The sequence below is a fragment of the Thunnus albacares genome, chromosome 18 (assembly GCF_914725855.1).
Source record: "Thunnus albacares chromosome 18, fThuAlb1.1, whole genome shotgun sequence".
In the NCBI taxonomy this organism is placed as follows: domain Eukaryota; kingdom Metazoa; phylum Chordata; class Actinopteri; order Scombriformes; family Scombridae; genus Thunnus; species Thunnus albacares.
The window spans coordinates 4,986,585-5,010,006 of NC_058123.1; the positions used below are offsets into that span (position 1 = coordinate 4,986,585).

General features: G+C 39.6%; 1 protein-coding gene across 2 annotated transcripts in view; it reads right to left on the reverse strand.

Annotated features, from left to right (window-relative positions):
* Nucleotides 1–23,422, reverse strand: part of ttc28 (tetratricopeptide repeat domain 28) — a 163,298-nt gene that overhangs the window by 62,214 nt on the left and 77,662 nt on the right. For both annotated transcript variants that reach the window (XM_044333458.1, XM_044333459.1), the window contains 3 exons: nucleotides 13,867–14,014; nucleotides 3,693–3,965; nucleotides 3,462–3,592 (listed from right to left, as the gene is read on the reverse strand). In XM_044333458.1, the coding sequence (XP_044189393.1) occupies nucleotides 3,462–3,592; nucleotides 3,693–3,965; nucleotides 13,867–14,014 (552 nt within the window). The remainder of the gene's footprint in view (nucleotides 1–3,461; nucleotides 3,593–3,692; nucleotides 3,966–13,866; nucleotides 14,015–23,422) is intronic.

Sequence of the window (23,422 nt, forward strand, 5' to 3'; positions counted from 1 at the left end):
CATTCAGCGTTTCTTTCATTATGTCATTATGAAACAAAGACACATGTTCCTGCAGCTTATTGTACATATTCTAAAACAAATTGGCTCCACTTCATCACCTGCTTTCAGTAATTCAAACATTTTGTGCCTTTAACAAACAACCATTAATTTGTAAGCATACAAAAAACTACAACTCCCTTAAAAATTTACCAGCATGACAATGCAAGTAGGCCTCCTTTTGTCATTGTAACCTACGTCTGTATCCATAACACCACCGACACTCTTCTGAGGTCAATTTTAAGTCTCTTTAGCTGTTTCTGTCAGAAACCTTCCTCTCTGTCATGTTTTCATCCAAAACTTCAGCTGATTATTTTCTATTCGTCCATGTTGTAAAGTTTATTTGCATGTTAAAAGGTGAAGAGCGACACATATTTTAAGATCTTCACTTTAAAGTCAAATAAACTTAACTGATTTGATCTGCAAATTATCAGTCCTTATGTATCCGATGGTAAAAAAAATAAAAATTCTTTTAAACAGTAATTTTATCAAACAAGAAGCAGAACTGGGGTTTCAAAATTTAGTCTTCAAATGATCTGACTGTATAAACTGTGAATCTTTTGGAACTGCTCAGCTGTGTGTGGAGGCTCAGAGAGGACAGTTAAATCCTGGTGCAACGTTGGAAGATTTCAATAATTAATGAAGGAATTGAGGCTTCGCCAGCTGTGCGTAAATTACGCAGGATTTGAGTGTGAGTGTGAATCCTCTGCCAACACACATTACTGTGAGCAGGAGGAAACACAATCAACTGAAAACATGGAGGTTGCTTTTGCCTCTGCATTGCTATTTATTTAGTTTGATCATTTATTTATTTCCTCAGGAAGTTGTGCACCTCTACAGTACCTGTTATGGACATTATGGGCTGAGCTGGGAATTAGTTTAGAGATAGTTGCAGGTAGCTGGTCAGTTCTGATGCTCAGTTTTGCAGGTACAAGTTTGCAAAAGTGGATCCGTACAGGACTCTTGTTGGGAGATAAAAACATCCTCATATTATTAAACTTACCAGCATACAGGATAAATATGTGTTTTGTGTGAGTTAGTTACTTAGAAAGTGTGTATTTTGCATACTGTATACAATTAAATATGCTGCTATATAAGATTTTATTCATATTTCCAAACCCTGATCACAAGCATGTCTTAAACTACTTAAACCTGACAGAAAAATGGGAAAAAAATATTAATAATCAACACCTAATGAAGTATACAAACTAATTATTAATCAATATAACAGCAACACACAACAAATGGAATCAAAATAAAGCCAAAGAAAACCGAACAGAACTCATCTACTTTGATCCTCTGAGGGCACAAGAAAAAATATTAGCAGGACAAAACTCGGACAGGTGAGCTTGAAGAAGATTAGAGATAAAAGACTAGAGATAAAAAGTATCCAAAAGACAAGACAGGAAGTGTGTTACGGACCAGACAGACGATCAGTCAACACCGGCAGCCGTTAATCTTACTACCAACAGTGACATATTCTGGTAGTCACAGATATTTATGTACAAATTCTGACTTTGGCACACACAAACTATTTGCACATATGCACATACAGCAGATATGAACGCAGCAGAGAAAACAAACAAGATTGAAGAGTAGCGACATGAAACACCGCTGATCAACACACAAGGTTGTTTATATTTCTCCTACAATATTAAAGAGGCCGTTAAATATTCCGCAAATCGTGCCACAGGCGCAAAATCATGAGATGAAATAAAACATTAAACCCAGTGAGACATGATTGGATCTGTCATGACACAATGTTGTATATTCACACTGCATTCTGGGAAATTTAACACACACACACACACACACACACATGCTCACAAGCATATGGGAGTAGTTAAAAAAAAAGGTAAACACACATAAACAACCTGACAGCTTTACTTTGTGTTTTGAGACATAAAGGGGCCAAAGTCTAATCTGTAACAGCGATCTAATTAACTACGGTTTTCACAACTGTCCAAAGTGTTTCAGAGGAAAGACAATGAGTTCATCTGTGGCCCGAAGCAAAGAAAAACTGCTTCAGAGAAAAAGAGTGAGAGAGAAGTTTGGGAGAAGAAGATGGAAGTTCCAAATAAAAAAAAAGAAAGAAAAAGTTTATTCTCTGTATTCATTTGGGTTCGAATGATCACGTAATCTTGGAAATCTAGAGATTCAAAGTCATGAACTGATGACATTGTCCTGTCATACATATATATATTGTAGACTAACAGGTACGACTCTGAGAATTACACATATCAAGTTTCCTAAACAAAGAATCAATATTGTACATGTGCTATGCAACTATCCTCCTGCTGAGCTGACTCTCAGTCTGCTCTGTGCTTTCAGTTTGGTAATGTTCCCTCCTTGCTGTGAGGTTGGCTGCAAATATCAACTGTTAACTTGTTTATCTTTCACATTCTGACTGTGTTGTACTAAAATCAGGCTGTTATTGCCAAGCGGCATCTTGACTTGAGGAAGAACCTTAAAGTGCAACACCACCGTTAGATACCAGCTGCAACTGACTCCCATTCAAAAAGCCTCAACTTCTCTCTAGAAATACTAATTCAATCATTGTTTTCAACGAGTCATTATGGTCTAAATCTCTAAATTCAGGCCCTCTAATAAGTGTCCTGGAAAATTATTGCTCCATTAATAAGATCTGAAGACTTATAGTGGCTTTTGTGTCTGCTGTGTGGGCGTTGATCGACAGATGTGATTGACAGTTGGCCCACCTGCAGCTCTCCTCAGCTCCAAGACTCACACTGAGTCGGACTGACTTTTGATATGTTGAACTTGTTAGCAAACAGTTGCTTGTCCACCTGGTGAATGTAAGTCCAATATTCGATCTCTTTCAGCTCTGTTTTTGCTCTCTACCGACTCCTGAGGGAAATATCTGGCTCTTTAGCTGCTAAATGCTCCACTATGTTTACCAGCTAGTCTACAGCTAACTGTGTCTGTTTGCCTGTTTGGTGCTGAGCAGTTAGTGTACAGTGGCTTTTTAGAGCTTTTTCTCTGAAAACGACGCTATGAGAGCACTGAGAGTGAACCAAAACAGTAAAGTTGCAGCCGGACAGATAAACAATCAGCTGAAACTCGCTATAAAGCTCCGTAAAGTCGAGAGGAGCTGATAATTCTCTGTAGGTTCATCATTATGAGCCACGACTAACACATCAAACACTGACATTGAATATGTTCTGACAAATATCAATTAAATACACTTTGATATTAACTTCTATTATATGCAGTTCATTTTTGTTCTCACAAACTCAACAACTTCAGAAGAAAAAACACTCAAGCCGAGACCTACGCAGGCAGAGGGTACTGCACCTTGAGCCAAGACTGAATGCAGATCTATACAACATGAGTCATCCAATGAATATACATGAGCACATTCTCCCTTTTCAACACTAACAGAAGCACACACATACATGCAAACATACTTCTCTGTCCTTGAGCTTCATCGCCAGCACTAGCTGGTTTCTGTGATTGGCCAGCGCTTCTCTGTAGTTGCCCTTGGAGAAGAGAGCAGAGCCCAGGTTTCCATGAGCACGACATTCACCTGATTGGTCACCTGTAGATGAAGCGAAGAGCAGAGATGTACATGAAATTCAAACCATTTTGCTCACCATCTGTTCACACTCTGCACTCCATAATTGTATCCTCTTCCATACCTAAAGTCTTGGTCACCTCCAGGTCCTGCTGCATGTAGGCCATACTTTTCTCCGTGTTGCCTAGAGACCAGTAGGCGGAGCTCAGGGCAGAGAAGACGGATCCGCGCAGCTTGAGCGAGCATGTGCCGATCTTCAGCCCCGCCTCCAGCACCACGACCGACGCTCCGTGGAAACTGTGAGTCAGCAGCTCCTGACCGATGACGGACACGACCACGAACGGGCTCTTGTCCAGCTTCATCTTCTGCAGCTGCTGGTAGGTGGGCTCAAGTGTGTCTGTGAAGGTGTAAGCAAACACACACAAAGGATTACTTTAAGTCCACATACTTAGCCTTTATAAGCAGGATATAAACACTCAATTCATGTCATAAATATTTTATGTATATAGGTATATAATATGGTATAACAAGTAAAAAGTCAGGGCTTCAACCTGCTCTGAACGTTTTGTTTGAAACAGTTTTTTCTACCTTGTTTGTTCTTTAGCCTTTGTTGCTAAGGTTGTTGCTAAGGTGTTTCCATGTGTTGTTTACGTTGTCTAAAATCCCGAAATCTGATATTTCTGATCAGATTCCAGGTCAAACATGTATGGATGTATTTGAGAAGTTTTGAGTTGGATTTTGAGTAAAAAAGGAGGAAAAGAAGTAAAATTCAACTACTATTGTTTGGGGCTGACCAATCAGAACAGAGTGGGGCTTAAAGAGAAGGAAGCAAAAACTGCCTGTTTCAGACAGAGGCTGAACCAACGGGCTGCATAAAGTGCTAGTATGAGTTTAATAAGGAGATTTTTGAACTCTAAATCATGCAAAATACAATATAAATATTGTGTTTTGTATGACCTATTTTAAAAACAGTCCCCTGTCAGTCAAGTGTATTGGAAAGAGCAGCACCACTGCATGTAGAGGACATTTGCAAAATTTAGGCGTTTCCCATCTAAATTGTTCATCTGGGAGCTGCATAAATTCACATCTAGCATTTATCTAATGCTGACAGTGTCAAAATTCCAATCTGTCTCTCAAAATAATAAAACATGCCTGCAGCAATAAGCATGCATTTCCCTTGCTAATTTCCTAATACAAATTATATTGTTTAATATTCAAATAATATTTTCTGCATGATTTTGTCAGTGAAGGCAAAATGATTTCATCATGCCACACGATTTCATCTCGTCATGAAAAGAAAAAAAAAAGTTGACGAGTCAGCATTTTTATAATGAATCTTTCTGCTGAGATTAACACGCAGTTTAGAGGTGACAGTTTATATTCAGATTACTGTAAAAATGCTTGGTTTGCATGAGGAGAGGCGCTGGCTGTGGAGAATCCTTTGCTCTGGCACGGTGGAGCGAACGGAGACACAGTGAGGTTGTTGTGAAACTCTCCGATCGCTCAAACAAGAGCGTGAAAAGCAACTGAACATTACCTGCAGACATCAGCTTGTGGTCGTATGATTAAAGGAGGCAGTGGATGCACATACTCTCACATATCTGATGTCTTTGAACAAAGTGATCATCAAGGAAAGCAGAGCGAGGTGGAGTTCAAGGGTTCAATTTATTCATCTTTAAAAACATGGAAATTATAGTTCTCCCATCCTAATCAAGCAACACTGATTACTTATTTTGTAGTAGCCTTTCTATACCTCATTATATTTATTTATGCAATTCTGTTTATCTTGTCTTCAGTTTTTTTTGGCGAGCTCTTTGTATAAGCCTTTAGCTTCCTACCTCCCCTGCACAAGCTTTTGTTTACTTTAAATTCATGTATAGCTGAGTAGGTAAAAATGTGTTTTTATAATATCTGAATATCTTTGTATACACATCAAATCATAATAAAAAGATTTTATCGTGTTTTACATTATAGTAATAGTATTAGTAATAGTATGTTATAATGTGTAAACAAATAAAATACAACCACCAAAATGTAGGAAATAAATACCCACACAATAAAACCATAGATCAAAAAACAACATAAAACTACAGAATATTCCATAATAAAACTGTTAAAAACATCCAAACAACAATATAAAACCAGACCAAGACCAAGTCCTTCAACAAGCTAAGCTGAAGGACAAGATGTGTGTTCATGTTTGTAAGTTAGATAAGGAGACTTTAGCAGGAAAGCTAATGTGGGTTGTTGTTCAGAGTCAGTTGCTCTTGTGTTGTGTAGCCGGATGCAATCAGGCTCAGTGTGACCGTCTGCTCTGCCGATGATAGAACGACACGTTATCGCTTCATGGAAAGATTTGATTTGCTGTGTTGAAATAAAGACTCCTGCTATGTAAGCAGATGATGGAACTGTATTTAATAAAAATAATGTAAAACTAGAGGGCGCCATCATGAAATAAAAGAATTTAAAATATAAATTAAACACAGAACAAGTGAATGACAGCAGATACGTTGCTGCAGCAGACAAAAAATTCTGCTTGACCACCTTATAACTTTTTGAAAACATGCAACATTTATAATACTTCTTCTAGGAAGGCCTGTTGGTATGGAGGAGGAGCACGCAGTTGTTGAACCTTCAGTAAATCATTTCTGGGTGATTGGAGGGAGAATTAGAGCTAATGTTTGGTCCTGAGGGTGTTTCAGTGATGTAGAGCAGAGAGAGAGAGCAGAGCTGTGACCTCACATACCGTCTCTGCTGCTGTAGTTCTGCTTTGTACTGAAAGAACTTGGAATCTTTGTGGAATATGAGTTGAAGCAAAACAGTTTGACATGTGCACAAAACACAGTTCATATTTGACTGTATTTTGCAACAACATGCTGTGTGTAGCAGAACAGTTAAACCCAAGTATGGGTATTTAATTTTTACTTCATTTTTACAATTAAGATGATCAACTGAAAGCATTCTGTCTTCTTTCTCTACATTATTAAAAATATTCAATATTCACTGAGTCTATTGTTTAACTGGTGCATAAGGAAGAGAAGATCTCAGGGAGTACATTTATTCTGTAGATTTTCTATTTTTTTGGAAATAATATCAACTATTTACAGTAACAGTCAAAAGTTTGGACACACCCTCCCATTCACTTGAATGATAAAGTGAGTGTGACTACTGTACATAAACTGTATATGCCGGTCAGCAACTTTTTGGAGTTGCTGGAGGTTCAACAACTTCAAAAAGTTGCTGATTTCACTCAAATAAAACCACCATCTGTGACATAGTGAAAAGCTTTTTTGAATTGGTTGTAAGGCAACTATATATATATCTACCACATCAGACAGGACCCCAGGTGCAGGCTGTGCAAAGATGCTCCTGAGACAGTTCAGCACATAATAGCAGGGTGTAAGATGCAGGCAGGAACAGCGTACATGGAACGCCATAACCAAGTGGCTGGCATAGTGTACATGAACATCTGCACTGAGTATGGGCTGGAAGTCCCAAGGTCACGATGGAAGACACCTCCTAAGGTGGTTGAGAATGACCAAGCCAAGATCCTGTGGGACTTCTAGATCCAGACCGATAAACTGGTGATGGCTAACCAACCGGACATCGTGTTGATTGACAAACAACAGAAGAAGGCAGCGGTGATAGACGTAGCAATCCCAAGCGACAGCAACATCTAGAAGAAGGAACAAGAGAAGCTTGAAAAATACCAAGGGCTGAGAGAGGAGCTAGAAAGGATGTGGGGAGTGAAGGCAACAGTGGTGCCAGTGGTAATTGGAGCACTGGGGGCTGTGACCCAGTGCTCTTCTGGTCTCTGTCCAGAAGAGCGCAGTCCTAGGAACAGCTAAGATACTGCACAGAACCCTCAAACTCCCAGAACTCTGGTAGAGGACCCGAGCTTGAGGAAGACATACCACCACCCCCCATGGGAGGGGAGTGAGAAGGGAGAAGAAACTCTGTGGGATATTTACTAAGATTTTGTGGCCCTTCTCTGAGCGCTAAACACTCAAATTGCATTTTTCCTTGTTTGCTAAAAGAGTGCACGAGGAGGGATTTGTGCAGGTAAAATAAAGAGGAGATACAACACAAATAAAAGTTGTGTTCTTTGTGTTCCTAATATTTTGTCCACTCCATTAACATATATGAGGGGGGCAAAATATAAGGAACACTTTACAATATAATGCTCCAGTACACCACCACCCACAACAACCTCATTTATAAACATACAGTAGAATTATCACCTTTCTAATAATGTCAACAAAAACTGAAAATGTAGAGGCTTTGTAAAAGTAGAATTTACGGCAGAGCTGTTGTATTGGATTGCGTTAGATTACACAGGTGTACCTAATAAAGAGCTGGTGAGTGTATTTTAAGACGTTCCTGGAGGGAATGTAAAGTTATACAACTGACATGATTTATCACTGTGACTGTGTGGAAAGTGTGTCTGATATTTAACGTTAAGGAACAGCAGGTGTAAAAATCTGTGGTCCTGTTTTATCAGACACACAGAGAGGGAGAGAGACTAAGCAGCAAAAATGTAGTTTTCATGACTCAATCAATGATCTTCATATTAAACTAAATGTATTTGAATTACATTTCCTCACGTATTTCCTTCTTCTTGCAGGATGAATACACATTTGCAGCTCCAAAAGTTTCTTCTCTTCAACCAATATTCCAAGTTTAGCAGCAGAAAATACTTTCTTTTACACTTCGTTCCTTTGCAGATATGCACAATACGCATGAAAACAGCCTTTATGCAAATGAAGATGAAACGCGGCTGGACTGATTTACATCTGTAGTCTTCGTAAACACCCTGCTAAACTGTAAAAACATCACAGTGATACAAAACTTTGCACCCCTCAGGCTTTGTAAATATCCCTTTATAAGCAAAGGACGAATTGTTTCCACTTTCTACCAACTTGCTCAGCTTCTGCCCGACAATACGTCATCCTGTTTAAAACATCAGCAAACATGTTGTCCTACCAACAGTTTACTCAGGCGTTGCAACTCCCGGTAACACTTGATACGAGGCCTCTCAGCTAAGAGCCTGGATTACATCAGATCCGCACAGGAGCACTTTATAGTAGCTCAGAAAGGACTCTCTTATATACTTTATGTCAGGGGTCAGCAATCAGGCTGTGATGTTTTACAGACGCGGTGAAAACACAACCCAATATGTTTTGTTTGCTTATTTCTTTTAATTCATTCAAGAATAAAATTGATTCATAAAATAGTTTTAGGGTTTTATCTGAGGGCAGATTTCTATTAGTAGTGACGGCAAACAGAGAGACAGCTTCTTATGTTGATACTGATTTGACAAAAAATGACTCAAACATTGATAACTTATCCTCACTCATTAAGCAGTGGCCTGCTTCATTCGTGGTTGAAGCAAAGTGCTGTTATTGCCACATTATGTTGCGTACCTGTGTTATGTATCTCGTTAATAAGTTTATAATAGATTAACAGGTCAAATTTATTGGAATTTACATGTTTACATCATTATCTACTGTAGAATTATGAAGAATAATGTAAGAGATTATTGAAAAGGTAGAAAGAAAGATTATAGAAAAGATAATCTATAAAGGGAAAAACTTCAGCTTTTGTTATGGGGCCAAATATTTTTGTTGTGGGGCCAAATTTGGCCCACGTGCCTCTATTTGCCTACCACTGCTGTATGTCAGAGCTGCTGCCACTGATCACAACACGCTCTGAGTGCTTTCCTTTCCACCTGCTGCATTCTTATTGCAGCACTTCTGAAACTTGACAGCTTCTGTGTGTTTTGTAAAAGCTTTACTCCGAAAAAAAAACCAAAAAAAAACCCAAAAAGCAAAAGCAGTTCTCATTTGGTCACTGACTTTGTACTCAATACGCTCCATTTGGATCCAAATGTTCTACCTCAAAGGGAAAAATTGTGAATACTCAGATATGCTCTCCAGTGTGAGAGGAGATGGAAAATTCAATGTGCATAAACATTTGCTGTAGCTTGCCAAGCAGGAGGCTATTCCCAAGAAGCCCTGCTCTCATTCTGATACTGCCGAAGGGCAAAAACATAATCCTGTGCCAATGCTAGCCTGCAAACCATTCTCGATTGTATGCACTCTTCCTTCATCTTCTTATGCAGTTCAGACCTGCACATAAAAGTGCACTCTGATCTGTGGGGTGGATAGATCAATGACACAAAAATCTACCTTGTAAATATTTCATCATGAGCTCCATGAGAAGCTAATTTGTGCTAATAAACATGGCAGCAAAACCAATAGAGACCCTTTACAGTAGAGTGTTTTTAAGATTCTTAACTCTGGATTATGACCAAATCATAAATAAGATTAGCAGTAAACCTTAAAGAGAACTCTGGTTCTCCTCAAAAATGTGAATCAAACATCTCTCAACATGACGCATAAAGTAAATACATACAAGCTGCTTAACAAGCTTCCTGCCCCTGTGACTCTCGCCAAACTCATTAAGTTTCTTACTATACTTCTTACTATATTCTTATTCCACTCTGCCCACTATTATTGATATCTCTCTGTCCTCTGGCGATGCAATGTCTGCACTAATTAAACCACTGTCTAAAAACTTAACCTAGATCATGGTGTCCTCAACACTTAGAGACCAACTTCAAATAATCTCTACAGTTTTGAAGAGAACAGGAACTATTAGGTCCTAATACATCGATTGCAATTGACCAGTTGATTGCAGAGGCCATGCTGCTGGTAGATTTCATGCCATTCTTTTAATATCAGCTTTTTCATATTTTCGTCTCTCCTCCCTATGACATCTCCCACTTGATTGACACAAAGAGCGGCCAGTCTGCTGCTGTTGAGAACTTTGGTACATTAGGTTACAATAACAGCTAACTTATTAAAGTCTCTCAAAGCTAACAGATGGAAAACTCTAGTAAGCTAACCTCATTCCTTCATAGCAACCTTGCCATCCAATTGAAATTAATACGTAAAAGCAAAAGAATGATGTAAAAATGAGTGCAGGACCAAGTGAGAAGCCGAAACTTCCACGCAGAATAGGACTATTTTGTCACCATGTCCTATTCAAAGTGCATTTGCCTGATTTGTCAAACTAGCATCGCTATTCTAAAGAAAGCAAATATGGAGAGGCACTTTCGAACTCTTCGTAAAATCTATGACAGCGACTTCCCTGCCAAAAGCGAGTTGAGAGAGTGAAAGATGAGGCCGTATTCAAAAGCAAAGGCAGCCACCGAAGCATCATTCTGGTTGAGTCGTACCATCATTCAACGTAAGAAGTCCTTCCAAGATGGACCGATGGTAAAGGAGGTCTTCGTTGAGGCAGCAGACTCGTTGTTTCAGGATTTAAAAAACAAACATGAAAGAGTATCCACTATCAAAGCCGTTCAGTTATCCAGAAGCACAGATACACTGATGATTTCAGGCAGCAATGAGTCCATGGACCTAAGCAATTGTGCATTTTCATCAGGACGGTGTTCAAAGACATGAAAGCAAAGGAAGAACTATTAACAATGTTACCGATGAAAGAAAACACTCGGAGTGAGAACATTATTCAGACATTCAAAAACTTTGTTAACAAAACCCAGCTCCCAATGTCTACGTTGGCGTCAATCACCACTGATGCCTGTGATGGTGGGCTCGCTCTTCTGACTTCCTTAACTATCACTGCATAACACACCAACAAGCACTATGTGTGAAAATGCTGAACATCAAAGAGGTCACGGATGTGTCAGTGAGAATTGCCTGTTCTATTCAGGCAGGATCTCTTCAAAGAGGGCTGTTTCGTGCATATCTGGAGGAGAATGACTGCAACCACACTGACCTCCTGCTACACACCGACATCAGATGGCTGAATAGGGGCAAATTCTTGCAGATTTCATGAGCTCCGACCATAGATAAGGGAGTTTCTCCTTGGCACTAAACATGCAGAACACAAACAACTTGATGACGATCAGTGGCTGCTAGATTTGGCATTTTTTTAACAGATCTGACCAACATGTTGAATGAGCTTTAATTTAAGAGCTGCAAGGAAAAGACAAAACTATGACCGACGTGATCAGCTCAGTTAATGCTTTCAAATGAAAACTACAACAGCTGTCTTCAAAGCTGCAGCGCCAAGATTTTGGTGAACTTCCAAAACATCACATCTGAGCCGGAGAAGCAAGAGGAAGGAATATGCACAACTTGACAGCGCACGCTTCTCAGAGGAGATTGAAAATGTCCGGTTAGACATTGACAAACGGTTTCAAGACTCTGCTTTACTTTAGTCGATCGCTACATTCATGTGTTTTCCATTTGGAGAAGACACGAGGCTCAAAAAATGACTACACTGTTTCACATGAACTCATCTGCGGCGGAGGATGAGATCTTGTCACTGCAGGCTGACATTCAGTTGAAGTCTCGGGCCCATGCTGAACAGTTTTTGGAACTTACTCACGGAGGAAAAGTATCCAAACATGAGGAAATGTGCTACCTCATTGACTGCATTTTTTGGCTCGACTTATTTATGTGACTCAGCCTTTTCCCACATGAAGATGATGAAGTCATAAATACCGTTCCACCATGACTGATGATCATTTGGAGGCATGCTTGAGACTAGCTACCAGCAGCTATTATTCTGATTATGCAACCCTGGCTGACTCCATTCAGTGCAAATCATCAGAACAAGGTAGAAACCCTAAATCTACTGAAATGTATTGTGCAAGGTATATTTTTTATATACATTTTCAGCAATGGGATTGAGTGTTTTTGGTTGCTAGATCATGTTGACATGGTCATTTTAAAAGTAGCTTGCAAGCCAAAAAAGTGTGAGCAACCCTGTATTAGATTAACTTCATAGAAATGGTCTTTAAATAATTGTGCAACACTGAGACTGCAGCTAAAGAGTTCTCACAAACCACATGTTTCAATAATTTCATTTCATATGTGTGCTTTTGGTTAAATTCTGCTATATATAGCTATGATATAAACACTAATAAATAAACAAGTATTCTCTTATATTTCATTTGTATAACAGAAATGTAAAAATAAAATACTTAATTATATGTTATAGTTTTACAGGGAGTTACGAGCTGTAACCATTTCTCGGTGAACAGCGGCCTGGCACTGTGTTTTGTGGCATGAGAGCGGTATTGAGCTTCTCATCTAACGCTTTGTAAGAAAGCGAATAAGACTATTTCTCTTAACCATGATTTTTTTTTTCCTTAACCAAAACATAGTTTTAGTTGCCCATGACGGTTTTGGAAGGCAATGACAAGCGAGGGCTCGTTGCTCTGCCAGCGAAACCCAAATCTTCACCACTATTCAAATCTAATGAATCTGAACAACTTATCATCTGTCTGCCCTTTAACTTCTTGTTACTTACTTGCAACAAAATAGGTATCAGTCATTGGTTATACATCTCAGAAGTCCCATGTAGCAGATATGCAAACACGATGGTAAAGAGATGTCCTCGCCGTTTGCATTACAATTATACAAATTATCACCTTTTTAACAAGGAAAAAGTTAAATCGCTGTAAAACAAGACTAAAAATCAAGAGAGTCAAGTTCCTCCATCTCTAGAATCAAGTCTATACTGTGATTAGAGAAGCATATTCTGTGTAAATCTTATTTTTTATGACTTTCCTGAGCACAGAGAGTGACCCAGACTCCTCTCGTATCGTGATGTAAACAGCACTAATACAGTGACCTGCCTCTCGGCACTCTCTGTCTGAACCCGTACATGTGAATGAACATCGTCTCAGACACCAGACATCAGCGTTTGCTTGTTCATAGATGTCCCGTAGTTTATCTGGACTTCTCTCTATGACACTGCGTTTGTACCTGACAGCGGATACAGGTGCTGCTGAGATTAAGTCAGCAAGTGAAGCAAGTGGATGCTGCTGCTGCTGCTGCTGATGAAGCTCACTGTGTTCAATTTCAACTTCTATGAGCTTCTCTTTCTATTTCATCTGACTGGCTTGTTTTATTTATGTTCTACATTTCAATATTTCTCTCACTGAATCATCAGAGGCGTCTTTTTTGCTTTTTTTTTTTCATCTCAGTTCCAGGGGAGGGTTATTAAATAAAAGAACAAAAGAAAAGTGGTGACTTGACAGTTCCTCCCCCCTCAACGCCCACCTCCTACTGTACATCTCACTCTCCTTCCTCCTACAACTTTCAAACACAGAGTCATCATCTGTTGCTTGATCGACTGCTTCTGTCTGTTGAAATCAGCCTCACGTTCTTGTAAAATATGCGAACGGAAAGATGAAAGAAAGATGAAAAAAAAACGACAGACAGCATGTGTTGCTGTCAGACGAGCCTACTGTACAGCACCTCTGAGGGGTGATTTCATGGCAGCCTCCACCATGCCTACAAGCAGCTGGAGACTCTTGGGGTCCTGGGCGAGGCCGGAGGCGAACGCTGCCAGGGCGTCGGCATGACGACCCAGGTACTGCAGGGCAACCCCTTGGCGAAAGTAGGCCTGCGGAAAAAAGAAATTGACAGTTTAAGGGCTTAATTTTCATACTTTTAACACTGATTCAACACTTTGATCCACTTATGCAACACAGACCTCTAGAATTATGTAACTGTAATTGTTTATATTTTGCACGTCAGGGTAAAAGAAATATAATAAAAAGGTTAAAACAGGGGGAACGATCACTGGGGACCACCAGACGCCAATGGGACTCTCTTACAGGTGAGCTATCGCTATGGCAACTGTGCAAACTCCACAAACTGGAAAGTCTGCACAGCGTGACTAATGCAGAAAAGATTATTTAATACACAGACGTTTCAGGCCGAGCAGACTTTCCAGGTTATTTTGTTTATCGATTTTGAAGTTCTACCATCTGTCTGTTTCAATAGAAGAAGAAGGAAAAAAGGGAGAGTTCAGTGCGTATCCTCGTTTTTTTTTGTTCATGAACTGTGTAAACTCCATCATGAGTTCCATCATTGTGTTAGGATTATTTAGTCAAATCATCATTTATTTTGCGTTTCCAAAGTCAACAATGAACTTTCACGCTCGATAGTAAAACTGAATAGATATGTGCAAGGGAGGAAGGAGGCCGTTATTAAGGGGATTAAACAAAATCCTCCCCAAAACAAAAAAGAAAATCTCAAATTCAATGTGTATAATCATGAACAACTGGTGATGAATCCTTCGAAGAAAAAAGGGAAAAGGCAGAAAAAAATATGGAATGAAAGGTTAAAAATGAATTCAGTTGTTAAAGGACGGGTTCACAATTTTTCAAGTGTGTCTTAAAACAACAACCAGGAGCCCAAATGAACACTTATGCATGTTTTTCTTGCTGCAATAACCATTAAGAGATTCCTTCATTTCAATGTGAGTAATGGGGGGTAAAATCCAGTCTTTGTTCTGTGCAGAAATGTAAAAAAAAATTATCTGAAACTAATATGAAGCTTCCAAATTGTCTAAATGAGTCAAATCGAGTAGATATCTTTCAACGTTACAGTCTTTTTAGTGCCAAATTCCCTCTTTTTGTTCTGATCCTTCCACTGCAGCTGAACAGACAAACTGTCCGTTGAGACACAAAGAGGGAATTTTTGAATAAAAAGAATGCTACAGTGGAAGATATCCACTTTATTCGACTAACTCAGACTGCTGAAGCCTCATATTATCTTCACATAAAATGCATTTTTGTTCAAAATGAGGGCTCTGGATTTTGTCCTCCATCACTTAGATTGTAAGTGTATTATGAAGGGATCTTCTAATTCTCAGTATGAACAAGGAGGAACGATTACAGCAAGAAAAACAACACAAACAACGGTTTCAATGCTCATTTGTGCTTCTGTTGTTTTAAAACAGACTTGGAAAAACTGTGAACCTATTCTGTAAGATATTTCTGTCTGGAGTAAAGTTGTCAACAGCTGACTGACTAAACATTTCCTTCCCTAAAGCCTTGCAGCTAACGTGGCTAAAAATCTTAAAAAAACATTATATAGGTATAATTATTAGGTACATATAATAATAATAATACATTTTATTTATATAGCACTTTTCTTAAAATTGTTACAAAGTGCTTTACAAAGGAAAATAAAACCAACAAAGGAGATAAAATAAGCAAAGAGGAACAAAGAAGTAAAGGCAGAAGCACAATAGAAGATGCACAATAATAGTAATAATAGGACAATAGAATGCACAAAATATGATAAAATAACATCAATTAATAGGTGTAAAAACAGTAATTAAAACATATCAAACATTTCCAAAAGCTGTCACAAAGAAGTCTTAAAACGAGTTTTAAAAGAAGCTAAAGAGACCTAGTGAGTCAGTGGGCGAGGAGTTCCACAGAGTCGGAGGCTCTGAAAGCTAAAGCCCGACCACCCTTTATCACAAGCTGTGATCTGGGAATGACCAACAGGGCTCCATCTGTGGTTCAGTAGTGCAGATTTGTAACTGGGAGCAAGGCCGTTTAACGCCTTAAGGTAAGTAATAAAATTTTAAAAATCAATACGTAAGCTAACTGGGAGCCGGTGTAGGGAGGCAAGCACAGGGGTGATGTGCTCGTACCTTTTTTTGGACCAGCTGGAGACGGTGAAGGGAGCCCTGGCTGATACCTGAATAAAGTGTGTTGCTATAGTTGCAACAAATTAATTTTTGAGATGATCTTTAACTGGTAGAAACACAACTTCACAACATTTTTGACTTGACATAAAAGATACATATGGATAAACTCTCAAGAACTGTTTCTATTGATATCCACATCATTGTAATAATTAAAAGGCCATCCTGCTTGACCCTGAGTCCAACCAGTAAAGCAGCACTGATACATACGTACATACTATAGCACACACACACACACACACACACACACACAGCACTCACTTCATTAGGACCCGTCACGCATTTCACAGCAAGGTTAGAGACAATGAATCATGACATCAAATTCATGAAGAGGATCGAACACAAACGCCACTCTGTTCTTCTCTCACTGCCGACCAGACTGTAACTTAATTGTGCTGTCTACCTCTCTCTTCCTCTTCATCCCTCCTCTTTTTTCTCTCTCATTTATCATCCTGCTCTCTTTTCCTCCCATTTAAGCGTAATCTGTCATGACAGCGAATGAATGAAGACAAAGAGGAGAGGAATTAGATTACATGGCAGCTCCTGTCCCGCCTGCTACTCTTCCTGCACCCGCACGGTCTTTGTCCTGTCCTCGTCTTCAGACAGCTTCACTTGAAATGAAAGGAGTCGGGGGTGGTGGGGTGGAAGGGGGGGTCATGTTATAATCTAATGCATTAAGCCTTCAGAGGGCTCTCGGTGTGTCGGTGTCGGAGCAGAGCGTGAGCCGTGCACGTTGTCGTTTCACTGTTGATTAACACAAAGTGGGATAAATGGTTGGTGATTACAGCTGGAGCCACATCTCTGAAAACAATGGGTGCCAACTGGAGGGTCAAGGTCCAAAGGTGGACCGTGGGTCACGAGCTTGGGTCGGCTTAAGTCATAAAATGAACCTTAAAATGTAGTAAATTTCTGAAACATTATGTTACATAACAGAGATGTTCCATCAGAGACTTTCAGCCTTTTCTTCTTGTCATGTTAAGACTGGACTGAGGTGGAGCTGGCTGATATGAGTTGCATCTTTTAAGACTTCTGGGGCTCGTACTGCGAAACAAGCTCAACATATCCAGGATATCTTTTAGTTAACTGGCTTCAATGAGCCTAACATCGTCCAGATAACCGGAGGGGTGTACTACGAAGCGAGATTAGTGGGTTAGCGACGTATGTTGAGCCTAAACCCCTACATGCCTGCGCTACATCCTCAAGCTGTGGTGGCCCATCAAAACCACAAATGAGGAGTTGTGGAGAATAACAAACCAGGAAAGCATAGCTACCACCATCAAAAGGAGAAAGTGGAACTGGATACCCTGGCATACCCTGAGGAAGGACTCAAACAACATCACTAGACTAAAGCCGGTAGGCGGAGAAACACCCTGAAACAACCTGAAGAGCATCGGAGTGAGCTGGCGAGAAGCAAAGGCCCGGGTCCAGAAGAGAGTGAGATGGAGAGCTCTGGTGGACGCACTATGCCCCTCAACGGGGTAAAAAGGATTAAGTCAAGTAAGTCACATCACCATGGTAACTTATATTGCAAACTTAACCTGATCCGGAGCAGGTGATGTTCCGAGTTTCGGCTTAAATCGGCAATAAAAAACGCCGCCCTTTCACTAACCATCTGATTTACTGCCAAGTCCGTTTAACACTGCTGTTACTGCAGAAAACTGATTAGTCTTTTATCATACTTATCATTGATTTGATGTCATATTGTAAATTTGTAATGCTGCAATAAGTTAGGGTTACTTGTGGGATGGGATTTCGTTACAATATATCCAATTATTTCAAATTTAAAAAACGAATAAAAAACAAGAAACTAATGAAGAAATACTTTGAACAAAAAGTTGAATAAAATGGATTAGTGTATTGGTATTTATCACAGATAATATTAAATATACAATATTAATTTCACTTTGATTTGGCCAAAAACTAAAGTGATTTCCACTGATCCTTCATTATGAGACAGAGTCAGATCTGAATGCACTTCTTGAGAATAATGTTTAAATCTGCTGCATCAAGTTTAATCATCCTGTTGTTTGTCCTCCCGGGTCAATTCTCCGGGAGGACCAAAAGTCAACAGATGCTACAAATTTTAATAAAACACCCAAAATTCAATGAAAGTAGTGATCATTACTTTTACTTGCAAAGTGTTTGGTATGGAACCGTCCATGTGATTTTCAGGCAATTAGATGAAAGAAATCCATATTTCTGATATAAAAACGTTTGAAAACGGGTCAAATTTGACCCGATGACAACAGGAGGGTTAAAGTTTAAGAGCTGTGGATGTGGGAGGCTCAGAGAGTGCATTGAGTGGTAAATAAGTATATTAGTTTTATAATACAATCAGAATTCCTCTCTATGTGTCAAATGCACACCAAACGCCTCCTTTCATCAGGACGCACACAGACTCTGAAGCAGAAAGCCTGAGTTAACAGAGAAAGTTCATAACCACAGTCGTGATACCACTTATCTTGAGTTTGTTGAGCCAGCTCACACAAAGAAAGCCTGGATATGTTGAACTTGCTTCGTAGTACAACCCTCTGAATTACGAAGCTGTGGGTTTTCCATCTACGGACGTGTTCAGGTGAAAGAGGCGGGGTCGTTAATTACTATCAACATCATCAGGACCATGAATGAACTTTATATGATATGAGATGAAACGGTGACACCAAGTACCAAAAGCAAAAAGTCATATTCAGTGAGGTGAAATAAAAATCATCATACAACAGAATAAGAAGATGTAGAAACACTAGCAATAATTTCCACATATCAAAAGTAGGTTAAGGCTTAAAATACATGGAATTATTATATATGGCTTAAGTATAGAGGAAGTATTTTATCGCTATTTAGTTGGATGATGAAGAAACCATTCTCAATGTGTCACATAAAAAGACTTAAAAGTAACACCAGACTGTTTCTGCTGCTGAAGCAAAGAGTGGAAAAGTAGTTAATGACTGATGAGGTCTATCTGACCCAAATGTTGCATTTATAATCATGGCAGCCAATTAACAGTGTGTGGATTATTTTTCTAATAAAAGACAATCTTTCGTTTTTTTTATTTTTTTATTTCCAGTTATCACCACTCAGTTGTCTCATGTTATTCTGAGCTGCAGTGTAAAAAAAATCATCAGCTGTCACTCTGGGGGGAGAAAATAAAGTTTACACAATTAAAATGCAGCTAAAATCATCATTATGTGTTTAGCGTCGTTAACGATCTCTCCATTTTTGTTAGAAGCTCCGTTTTAAAACCAGAGTGGAAATAGAAAGTCTGGAACAATAAAATGTTTCTACTGACCTATAAAAATATATATTGCTCTTTTTTTTTTTACTTGTCACTTTGTTGTAAACTCAGGGGCTTTTGTCCATGTCGGGATCCTGTAAGGAATGATGACTCTTTATTTCCAGTGATCTGATTGGTCAGCGGTCGCTAACCTCAAATCCTGCTTCTTAGTAGAGGCGTCTGGCATGATATCATTGTAGTTGGCTTTATTAGTTAGACTGTGTTCATTGTGTTTCTGGGTTTTTCCTCCTGTGTCTCCAGCCTGTTTTTCCCTCCACACCTGTCCTGCATTCAGCAGTGTTTTCCACAGCCAATCAGCTTCTTTCCTGTTCTCTTGTTTTATCTCCTTATTCGCCTCACTTGCACCTCATCTCCTCGTTAATTCAGTTGGTATTTTAGTCCTGTTTGCAGTTCAGTCTGTGTTGGATCCTTCGCTCGGCTCGGCTCAGAGATGTTCAGTTTTGCTTTGACCTGCCAGCTTTGTTTTTTCCTGCAGGAATCTCAAATAAAGAAGTTATTCTTCCGCTTTGCTCTGCCTGCGGTCTCTTGAAGGGTATCTGCTAAAATAAACTAGTGCTGCAACTAACAATTATTTTCACTATTGATTAATCTGTAAATTAGAGCTGTAAAGAGTAGTCTAGTATTTTTTTTTATTCAAAAATGCCAAAGATTTGCAGTTTTTACAGTTATTACACCTCAGATTTAAAACCTTAATGCTTTTCTTCATCATACATGGTAAACTGATTATCTTTGTGTTGGGACTAAAGGTCGGACAAAAAAATATGAATGAAGACGTCACCTCACAGGCATTTTCCACTATTTTCTGACATTTCACAGACATAATGATAAATGGAGAAAAAACATCAGCAGATTAATCAACAATGAAAATAATCATTAGCTGCAGCCCTACTGTTGAATATTTTCTTTATTAATCTTTTGGTTTGTGAAACATCATAAAGCAATAAAAAATTACCATCACATAGAGCACACGCCATCTGTCCGAAAAACAGTCCAAAAACCAAAAATACTCAATTTACAGAAATGTAAAACCAAGAAAAGAAAGAAAATTCTTACATCTAAGAACCTTGAACCATGTATTTTTACTTGAAAAGTCACTTTTAATTGATCATTAAAATAGTTAGACTAACATTCTATCAATTGACTCATTGATTAATTGTTGCAGCTCTAAAATAAACCCAATCAAAATCCAATCTTTCCCGGACAGTGCGAGTGTTTCACTGCATCTACGGGTGAAAATCAAAGTCCCTGATTGTTAAACATTATCTGGATGCAGCCGTGCAAATGACTCAGAGTTCTGACTTTGGCAAACTACACAGATTCGCTAAACTCAGACGCTGACGCAACTTTCCGACAGCGGATGAGGCGGCGCCGTACACGGCCATTTTTGTAACTTTCCAAATAACGGACAAGCTGACATTCATTCACACCTACTTCACGCAGTGACTGTTCAGCTGTACGGAGGTGAGAAAGCTTCTGTCTCTCTAGCTCTGCTTTCTCATTCATGACACAATTATTTCTGTCACTTTTCACATTTCAACATCCGAGTGCAACACTACGACTGCCTTCCAGGAGAGACTGTCTGAAAATATGCGCCGTTAGCTCCGTATTTTAATGACAGTCAGCTTTTCATTTTGCCTTCGAGTGAACAACTATAGACACTTTGTAAGAACCAGTTCTGATCGACCATAAACTGAGCTTTACTCTCCGCTGTTTTTGCTCCACCTCAGCTGTTGCAGCGCTGCTCTGAAGTGTGTGATTGATATAAATTATTTGGATGCAGTGGTACCAGTGACTCTCAGTTCCCAGTTTGCGTGTATCCCAGTGCTTTCTGAATCTGTTTCATTAATGTACAGAGACAAGAAGAAAAAGGAGAAGAAACAACAGAAAGAACCAGCGTTTCTGAGTTTAGCCGGAGCTAGTTTACAGCTAACAAAAGGTTAGTATTTTAGCTGTTTGGGGGTCAAATACGTGCAGTAAATGAAGCAAGGTGAAAATTCATCTGTGCACACCTTGAGGCTAGATCAGCTGGAAATTACTGCCTTAAAAAAAAAAAAAAAACAACAGACATTCATCACAAAATCAGTGAAAAGCTAAGTTGACAAAGGCAGGATGGGCGGCTCTGTTTTAGCTCCTGGCACCGACGATGCCAAGCGTCCATGCTGGGAAGAGAGAGACAGCAGCCTGCTCTCTGACCTTCGTCCAGGCTGGAGAGGAAAGCGGGGATGAAGATCCGGGCTGGTAGCTGAGGGTGACATATGGGCACCCCACCTGTCTGCCTACCTCTACTTAGCGCTGCCCCTCAAATCTGTCGCCTTCACACTGATTTGGATTTTTAGGCATGCATATCCTATTCTTGACTAAAAAAAAAAAAAAAAACAGCCAAATTTTTCTTTTCACCTTGATTGGGGAAGCAGATAATTTCAGTCAGATGAGGATGATTACATCAGAGGAGGGAAAAGTTATAATCATAGCGAGTTATCTCTGCATGACTGTGTGTGTGTGTATGGCACAATAGGTGAGTGTGTGTGTGTGTGTGTGTGTGTGTGTGTCAGAGCTTTATACCCCCATCATGGGTGTAAACATGCCAGAGCCAGACAGCAAGTGACAGCAGGAAGAGTCTGCCTCCACCACCACCACCACCACCACCACCACCTCCAGCCTCCCGCTCACACACATCCTGCCTATTAGCTCTGTCTGGCTACGCTGCCTGCTAAGCACATACAGGGGGTAACAGTCCAGACAGTCTCACAAACACACAAACACACCTAAACACATTACCTGTCTCATTTTTTTCATCCTAGACAAAATCCCAGATTAAAGAGTCTTCTTCCTCACAAACTGCAGCGGTCGTGTCTGGTTTGCTTGTCTGGGTTGCAGGTATTTCACACTGATTCCCAATCGAGCACTTAGGCAGGCTTTTCAACATCAGCTGGCAGCTCCGTGTCAGTTTAAGTGAAGTGATCAATAAGAGAGACAATGTGTGTGTGTGTGTGTGTGTGTGTGTGTGTGTGTGTGTGTTTTTGCTGTGTTCATATATATATATATATATATAAGTACCATGGGAGCTCTTGGAGGCTTATGGAAAAGAAAAACAATATTGGAGTGTGTGTGTTTGAGAGAAAGAGAGAGAGAGAGAGAGAGACGTAACGGCGAACAGAGAGGGAGGCGTTGTGGTGTCAGAGCAAAGGATGCTCACTGGATGAACAGATGCTTCAATTACTGCTCGTAACTCACATTAATCGAGAACAGATGGCGACACAAGTGGCGGGAGAGAGAGAGAGAGAGAGAGCGAAGAGAGAGGATCACACAAACCAGACATGATAGAGATTGATGTCTTTGGAAAATCACAGAATCCGCCTCGACCGTTAAAAAACAACACACACACACACACCGACCGAACCTTCGCTCTTATTTCACGCGGCCGCAAAGTGGACTGAAACCTTATTTTGCCGCCGCGTTGCTCCCGACTGAACGGTTTTAAGTCTGTTTAGAGGATGTGGCAGAAAGAGATGTGGCCTCCAGTGATTAGTTAGAGATGGAAGAGGCTGAGAGAGAGAGAGAAAGTAGAGCTTCCTGACACACCTGGCAGCCTGGAGCCAGATCTAATTTTATCACGACAATGAACAAACATTTGAGAATCCTACAACTGACGAGTGAATATTACAGTGTTCTCAGTAAAAATGCAATTCTTCCTTCGTTGGTTTATTACAACTTCTGTCTTATTTTCGTAGTTTTGACCATCCTGTCTTTTGATTATGATAACAGAACTTAGATAACCCTGCCATAGCTATAAAGAAGTCAGAGGGAGAAAAGAACAGGTTGTAAACAAGGCATTTTATTTTATTTTTAGGTCAAACTGAAGGTGAACACATCCACAATGCTGGTAATAATGCACAGCGATATGAGTATGCTAGGCCAAAGTGCATAAACTGTGATGGATGTTTAAAACAAACAGTCTGGATCATATTTTTTACTGCTTACTTTCATTTTTTTCTCTTCAAATATGTTTGGCA